The sequence below is a fragment of the Tamandua tetradactyla genome, chromosome 4 (genome assembly GCF_023851605.1).
Source record: "Tamandua tetradactyla isolate mTamTet1 chromosome 4, mTamTet1.pri, whole genome shotgun sequence".
Taxonomy (NCBI): domain Eukaryota; kingdom Metazoa; phylum Chordata; class Mammalia; order Pilosa; family Myrmecophagidae; genus Tamandua; species Tamandua tetradactyla.
The window spans coordinates 11,924,624-11,933,915 of record NC_135330.1 but is presented as its reverse complement, the minus strand read 5'-3'; the positions used below and the strand labels follow the sequence as shown (position 1 = coordinate 11,933,915).

Below are 9,292 nucleotides of genomic sequence, written 5' to 3'. Positions count from 1 at the left end.
TAAGAACCCAAAGTTACCCCTGCTAATTTCCCTAAAGATGTGAGTCACTATGACAGGCATTTCCTTCAACTAGAGCTGAGATCTGCTTAGTTACAAAAACCTTTCCTTTAGAAGTTTTATTTGTAAGTCTGAGCAAAGACTTGCTATCTGAGCTAATAAAGAAAAATCACCATCTAGCCACTAAAGCTAATCAGGGACTCTCTGACCCAATCTGGAAATATCTTTAAGCTAGTGTTCCAAGTCATGTTTGGACATTCTTCTCATTCTTGACATACTTGGCCAGTACCCAATATAACTTATAATTTTTTCTCTCCAGCATACTCATCCCAATAGACCTCTCTTCTTTCTATTCCCAACTAGTATTATTACTTTCTGTCCTCCGACATGAGCCCCAGCAACTCTTCTTCCCTTATAAAGAAAGTTCTCTGTGCCCACAATGTTTATTTACCTCCTTTCTTAGCTGAAATCTATATTACCCCTAAGCATAGTACCTGGTTCAGAAAAAAGTGCCTATTCTTTCACTTTCTGTGTGCTTGTATATAGCTTGAGAAAATTTCCAGAGGAAAGAATTAATCAGTATTCTCTTTTTATTTACATTTCTACTACCTAAAGATTTTCCTCTGGTAATGGTTTGATGAATTTGTCCTTTAGCCAATAGTTGGTTCATCAAGAGACATTAAAGTCCACAGAGATGACATATCTAATGTCTTTTAATCCTTTACCAAATGACCTCAATTCCATGTCTTCAATTTTTCTCCTATATCTATACCTTAGCTATAAAGTAACTATTCCACTTTTAAAATATTAAACTCTAATATATCAATCTTTTAAACATAAAATCCTCTCCTTTTAGCTCATTAGTCAGGTTATTTCTGATACATTTATTCCAGAAACATTCAAATTTTCAGTTTTCACACAATAATCAATGCCTTTTGCCTTTACATCCTTACTTGTTCATCTTAAACTCCAGGATCCATAAATGCAAATGTCTTTTACAATTACTTGTAAACTTCTTTCTCTCTTGGACAAAAGTCTCACCTACCCTATTGAATGTTTTGGGTGAGTGCCACTATTTAACATTTTAGACACTCCTGAATATTAATGAAGACAGAAGGTAAAGTGCATTCTCTAATCTCAAGTAGGCCATGAATATGCCATGGGAACCACTGAAACTATTAATTAGTTCATTTTTCCTTGGAACACTTAAGCTTCTTTTTTCCCCAAATCTTCTTTTCTTAAAATTTTTGTCCTACCCTCAAAAGATTATCTTATCTAAATTCAATTAAGAAACTTGATACGACAAAGTAAAACTCCTTCATTTTATTTTTATTTTGCATAAATTCTTACCTCAATTCATATTCATACTTTTATTACTTTTCTCTTCCTGTCTTACGCTCTCTTACCTTGCAAGGGTCTGTGATGCATCCACCAACCCTATGTCCTAAGATGCCTGCCTGTCTTTATGCTACTATTTTCCTCTTTCTTCAGGCCCTTCCCCCTGAGTATATAAATACTCATATTGTAATATGTCAAACCAAAAACTTCTTCCTGTCTCTCACATCCCTGGTAGCTAGTATTCTATTTTTCTACTTTCCACAACAAAAATTTATGGAATTTATAAATTTTTACGGAAAAATTTGCATTATTTTGAACAGTAATTACGTTTTTTAAAAATTGATAAAAGATTATTAAAATAGTTCTGTAGAGTCATCCATTATTTACCTTAGGTGTATTTTTTCCCATATACCACTCTATTATTATTATTATTGCCTTGTCAAAAAAAAAATTATGGAAAGTGTAGTTGGTTTACACTCAAGTATAATTTATAGTTCTCTCAGCAGCCAATGAAAAAATTAGTTGTCATTTATGATTTCATCCTCTTTCAGTCTGCACTTACAATTTCATAAGTAAATTTTCTGATTTTCCCTTCTAAATAATGATTTAATATAACTATTTATATTTATTCCAATCCTTCTGCCACAGATTTCCAATTGTGCATTTTAAAAACTTTTAGTCATTTTTAATTTGCATATGGAACATTTACTTATTTTGCTGTGCAAGTCTATGAATTTTCACAAATGCATATGATCTTGTAACCATCACCAAAATCAAGATACAGAATAGTTTACACCTTCCTCTTCAAATACCCTCCTGGTGCCCTTTCTTAATCCATATGTTCTCCAATACCTTGACAACTGCTGTTTTCTGTTCCTATAATTTTGCCTTTTCTAGAATGTCATATAAATGGAATACAGTATATAACTTTTGACTTTGGCTTCATTTAGCATGATGCATTTGAGATTCATCCATGTTGTGCATAAAAGGAATCCATTCACTTTTATTGTCACTAGAGGGATGCACATTTTATCCCATCATTAGTCGAAAACCATTTGAGTTCTTTACGGTCTTATAAATAAGGGCACTATAAATATCTGCTAAGCGGTTTTTTGGTGAATATAAATTTTCATTTCTCTTGGGTGAATACCCAGGAGTAAGATTGCTGTATTATATGGTGAGTGTATGTTTAACTTTATAAATAACTGCACATTCTCTTCTGCAGTGGCTGTAACATTTTGATTCCCATCAAAATTTGATTGTATGAGCGATCCAACAACTCCACATCCTTCCCATCCTTAGTATTGTCAGATGTTTTGTTACTTGTTTTTATAGTTATAGCTATTGTTATAGATGTGCAATGATAATGACATCTCATTGTGGTTGTAATTTGCACTCCCCTAATGACTAATGATGTTGACATTGAACACACCTTTGTGGTAAAGTGTTTGTTCAAATACTTTGCTCAGTTTTAAAAAAATAACGTTTCCTGTTCTCTTATTATTAAATTTTTACATATTCTGGCTATGTCTTTTGTCAGATATATGTATGACAAATATCTTCTCCCAAGCATGGCTTGCCTTTTCATTCTCAACATTTTATTTTGTAGAGAAAAAGTTTTCAATTTATTATTTTTTTTAATTGATCATGCTTTTGGTATCATATCTAAGAAATTTTGGTTAAGCCTAAGGCCACAGGATTTTATCTTCTGTTTTCTTGACAATATACTACCTATTTCATTTATATTTAGTTCTATGTTTCATTCTGTGCTCATTCTTTATGTGGTGCAAGATTTTTTTTAACATATGTGTGTCCAATTGTTCCTTTCTCAATTGAATTGTCCTAATATATATGTAGGGTCTATGTCTATACTCTCCATTGATCTATGTGTCTGTTATAATAGCACACTGATATTTTTTTAAAAAGAAACCTTGCTGGGAATTTGATTGATATTGCACTGAGTAAATCTATAGATCAGTCTATTGGGACTTGGCATCTTCATATTACTGAGTCTTTCAAATCATAAACACAAAATTGCCCTATTTATTTAGGTCTTCTTTGATTTCTTTAATCAGTGTTTTGTAGTTTTCAGCATATAGATTTTGCATGTATTTTGCTAGATTTATTACTAAGTGTTTCATATTTTCTGCTGTTGTTATGAATGGTACTGTTTTAAAATTTCAACTTCCAGTTGTTCATTGCTGGTATATAAAAACACTATTAATTTTATATATTGACCTTTTGTTCTCTAGCCTTGTTTTTCTACCTCAAGTTTTGTTTGCTTTTAACCCACTCTGTACAATACAACCAGTCGCATGTTTCAAACTGCAGAGCTTTGTCAAATTAAGTTATTTCTTTGTTTAAAACCTCAATGGCTTCTTTAGTCTGAAAGGATAGCATCACCATTCCTAACAAAACAGACTTGATTCTTCAAGACTAGCCTTCTGCTTATCTTTTGAGCTTTCTACAACTATTGCTGCATCTCCAACTTCCCCTCCACCCCCAAAATGTACACACACACCAACACACACACACATACACACACACATCCTGTGCTCTACCCAGATGCAACAATTTTAATTCCTGGCATGCACTAGACTCTCTATAGCATTTGGGTGTTTGCACATACTGTTATTACTGCCTGGAACACACCTCTCCATATCCATAAGCTTTTTGTCTGCTTCTTACCTATGCATCCTTCAAATTTTAGGAAAGACATTATTTACTGCAGTCAATTTTCCCCAAATCTAGAATTGGGGTACCCGGTACTTACATCTCATAACACTTGCTACAATGTATCTGAATTGGCTGTCATCCCATAATATCACTACATCCACTGATTTAGCAAAAAGATCTTATGTTTTCTATAAAACTGTGTTTAACGTATAGTGACCAACTGTTCTATAAACTGTTATAATTTTCACAACAACCTTACAAGTTAAGTGTTTCAATTATCTCCAATTTACAAAGGAAGAAACTGAGACATAAGAAAGTTTACACAACTTGCAAAAGAAAAACATGGAAACATCACAGCATTAGGGAGGGTAGAGCTATGATTCAGACCCATGCAATCAGTTTCCAAACCCCAAGTCCTTAACTACACTCTTATTTTGATTCTCTATGCTACCCTGCTTCTGTAATACGTGCTCAATAAATCTTTCACGTATGAATGAATTAACTCACTCCCATCTTCTTTCCTCCCCCATATTTCACTAAACATTGCTTGATAAGTTACAGATGATTTCCAAACTGCTTAATTAAAAAGAGCTTTACAATTTGCCTTGCTATTACTTGAATGATCAAGAGTATCTGACACTGCCATCAACCACCTCCTTCCTAAACGTTTCTACCTTTCTGGTGCTTCTTTTCCAAACTGTTTTCTGTGATCCATTTCCTCTCAAAAGATGGTGTTTCCCAGGCCTCATTTCTCTGCCTGCTGCACTTTTGAAGTTATTTAAACTCTCTCCTTAGATGCCTTTATCCATATACATTTGTTATAGATCACTTATATGTGGACAGGACTCTCAAATAAATATGTCACCAATGCAGGCATATTTCTGATGTTAGACCTGTCTGCCTGTCTGACTGCAAGACATCTTCCTTTTTATGTCTACCTAATACCCCAGAATTAATTTCAGTAAGCACACCCCTTCACCTTACTCCAAGTCTTCCCCTTCTCTGGAATTTCCTTTTATTTTGCTGTTTCTCAAAGCCCAATAGACTATAAATTGATACATAACAGGAAATCAATAAATATTTGCTGAACAAATGATCAATTTTGGAACTGAAAAAAAATTGAATTTTCACTAAGAAACCATGTAATTTTTCCTAGGCTGTTTTGGAATTTCAAGACCAATACCTGAGATCTATATACATCCTCTAATATTTCAAATCAAAGAAAATCAGCATAGCCCCATTTTTTATTCACCTTTTAAACTTAAAATCGGTTGACGTCTATGGATTTGGCATTTTTTCCTCCTGCAATGTCATGAAAGAAAGTAATTATATATCTAAGAAAATACATAAAGATCCACATTTGTTTGCCCTCGAATATTGTCCAGCTCAAAATGTGCTTTTTAGATTGGAAGTGTTATTTCACCTGTTAATTTGTTATAGATTTGCTCTGATAATAGATGTATAAAAATAATTGGTTTTTTTTCTTTAAACAATTTTTAAATTAAACTCGTTTCCAAATGATTTCTGGGGTTTTTTTTTTTTTTGGTTGCCATTTTTGATTTGTTTGTTTTTCATGTTTTTCCTTGTTCAATGGTTAATTCCTGTTTTCTAGTTAATGTTTTCCTTAGAGATAAGCAAATATACTTTTCATATCAATGTTTGTTATGCATCAACACATTTAAGATCTCGCTCTGTGACCACCATGATAGTCAAGTCACTACTTTTTGCCAAGTTACCTTTTTTTGTGTGTGCTGCATGGTGGAGTCACATTTCATTATTTTTCCATGTGAGTATCCCCTTACTGATGCACCATTTGTTGAATCTTTTTTGTTGTTGTTTGTTTGTCTCTGGGGAAGTGAGTGGACCAGGAATCGAACCTGGGTCTCCTGCACGGCAGGCGAGAATTCTACCACTGAACTACCCTTGCACCTCCCAAGTTACATTTTAATTTAGCAAAGGCTTGTTTCTATCAAGTCATCAGATTAATTTACAAATCGCTTTTTCCTAATTAAATTCATAAATAATAACCATCTCAGAGTAATTAAAACCTACTAATTGATTTTTATGTCATTCAATTTTATAAAGTCAACATTACATCTTTAAAATAAGGATATTGAAAGACTTGTCAGTTGACTGTGGAGTAGATCATCTTTTTCAAACATTCTCTTGGTAGCCTGTTTTATATACCACATAATATCAGAAAACTAGCAAATACCTGTTTCAATAGTCTAGCAATGAGAGGGAAGAGTTGGCTTGTCTCTATAATGATCATTTACCAAAATGTAAACAGTTAAGAGAAGTTGTTAAGAGAACATACATATATATATATCTATGTAGTACCTAATATTCTTTAAACAGCACCTAAATATGCTACAGATATCGAAATACACTGATATTTGTAGAGCAATAACATTTTTCTATTTTCAATAATGCTATTTTATGGAACTCTCAAGGACTAGTATACATAAGAACAATCAACATGTCTTAATTCTCCATGAGTTCTTGATTTTCCAGAAGCATCTAAAGTAATATTTGTCAAACTTGGTCAATGTAAGCCATTTCTTAATAGAATCTGTTGCAGGTATAAAATCTGTTCTATAATGAGAACTCTGAAAAGTACCAAAATGTGCCAAATATTTTTCATTAATTCCATTTATCTTTAAAATATCTTGTTTTCACTTGGAAATTCAAATATCATTCTTCAATAAAACTACACAGAGTTGTAAATTAATTTTGCTCATCCATATTTTACAGCATTATCTCAAAAGAGATTTTTCTGTCTTATTGGAGAAACACTGACATACAGCATAACCAAATATTCTGAATTAATTGAATAAAGAGTTCATATTTATCTGTCTCCAAATTATTCCAAAAAATAAATTATTTCTCACACTTCCTTTGTGTTTAAAATTCTTCCTTGACTGATTTTTGTATCTACTTCTCTATTAGGCAAGGTTTCCGAATTTCCTGGCCTGGAGAACAATCCCTGAGTATGCCTTATGAGTTTCTTCCCTCTGCTTTTAGATGCACTATTTTTATTGGTCATGTTCCTTTTAGGGGAAGTGGTAGCAAGCACTAAAAATTGTGCTTAAATACCAACATTTGACTTTTATTTTCTTGTAACCTAAGAGTATTTGTCAGATATAAACAACCTGAATAAGAAGATATGACTAGTCAATAAGAGTCTCGGTTTCTTCCTAATATTTTTCATGGAATGACCCTTTCGGAGCTTGATTGAAAGATTTCATCATTCAAGTTCTAAAGGAAAAACTCATGATTTACCTGCTGGGCATTCTTGGTGCTTCCAAAGTCTTCTATTGCTGAATTTTTCTCAGGCTTTTTCTTTCTGAGCTGGTCAATTTCTGCTAGATTAGTTATTCTGCTACTGGGAATAGAGTTTATTACCAGGGCTTCTGTCCCTAAAAGTCTTCTCCTTTCCCCTTACCATATTCAATCTGTTCTATGATTTGACAAAGGTTCAGAGTATTTGAAACTGGCAATACTCAGGAAAATGCAGAACAGAACTTTACAATAACTATAAAAGGGTAAGAAATCTATGAGTTTTCATAGTCTAATCTGTAGCTAAGAGCTGCTAGAAAATTTATGTGGTTAAGTAATTCAATACAATTTTTGAATTGAATACAATTCAATACAATACAAAAGTCTCTCAGTATTAATACCTTATAATTCTACTTTATACATTATATAGTTTATAAATGTGGCATTATTGATGCATTTATTTGATTATTATTTATCTCCTTCATTAGAATATAAGCTCTATGAAGCAGACTGTTTTTTACAGCTGAATTTAATAAATCCACAACTTTACTTAGCACATAGTAGACACTAAATAAATTTCTGTTTAATGAATCAATGAATGAATTAAGGATGACCTGCCTAATGCATATTCTTCATTCAACCTTTAAATAAGCCATCAGATCTGATTCTTTACATTTCATCTAAGGCGTGAGCTGTGTCTTCTACTCACACCAGTTAAGTCTGAGACTATGATGAGAAGTAATCAAACTACAACTGTGACAGAATTTCTCTTCTCTGGATTTCCCCTGTTCGAAGATGGTAGCATCCTCTTTTTCATTCCTTTGTTCATCATCTACATATTCATTGTCATTGGGAATCTCATTGTTTTTTTTGCAATCTGGATAGATACACGTCTCCACAATCCCATGTACAATTTCATCAGCATTTTCTCATTTTTGGAGATCTGGTATACCACCGCCACCATTCCCAAGATGCTCTCGAACCTCATCAGTAAGCAGAGGACCACCTCCATGATTGGTTGCCTCTTGCAGATGTACTTTTTTCATTCACTTGGAAATTCGGAGGGGATTTTACTGACCACCATGGCCATTGACAGGTATGTAGCCATCTGTAACCCTCTCCATTACCCAACCATTATGACCCCCCGGCTGTGTGCTCAGCTCTCTGCAGGCTCCTGCATCTTTGGCTTTCTTGTGTTGCTTCCAGAGATTGTGTGGATTTCCACATTGCCCTTTTGTGGCCCCAATCAAATCCATCAGCTCTTCTGTGACTTTGGACCTGTTCTGCGCTTGGCCTGCACAGATACTTCCGTGATTCTGATTGAGGATGTGATCCATGCTATTGCCATCATCTTCTCTGTCCTGATTATTTCCCTCTCTTATGTCAGAATCATTACTGTGATCCTGAAGATCCCCTCTGCTGACGGCCGCCAGAAGGCCTTTTCCACCTGTGCAGCCCATCTTAGTGTCTTTCTGATGTTCTATGGCAGTGTGTCCCTCATGTACCTGCGTTTCTCTACTACCTTCCCACCAGTTTTGGACACAGCCATTGCATTAATGTTTGCAGTCCTTGCTCCTTTTTTCAACCCTATTATCTATAGTCTGAGAAACAAGGATATGAAGACTGCAATTAAGAAGCTTCTCTGCCCTCAGAAGGTGTTTAATGCATCTTCAAGTAAATGCTAATTTATAAGCAATTTCCACTCTGGATGTTACTCTAACATACTAAACTATAAAAGAACATATAGCTCAATCACTGTCTGTGTTTTTTTTACCCCAATACACCTTCCCATGTCTAAGAGTACATGTTTATTCTGTTTATACATGTTCAAATAAAATAGCATGGATTTCCTCTCTAGATATACTTAGATGGATACACTACAGAAAGCAAAAATGATATTAATCCATTAGGTTATACTTTTATGTAAAGTAATTTTATAATAATAATAATAAATGTCAATAATAGCTATAAGACTATAAAATGTGGTGGTTGAGAGCATTAG

General features: G+C 33.7%; 1 protein-coding gene across 1 annotated transcript; it reads left to right on the top strand.

The window, feature by feature from the left end:
- The first annotated feature begins 8,018 nt into the window (after window positions 1-8,018).
- Window positions 8,019-8,975, top strand: LOC143680161 (olfactory receptor 6K3-like). Its single transcript, XM_077156773.1, has one exon. It carries the CDS (start codon window positions 8,019-8,021, stop codon window positions 8,973-8,975), a length of 957 nt encoding a protein of 318 aa, XP_077012888.1.
- The last annotated feature ends 317 nt before the right edge of the window (window positions 8,976-9,292 follow it).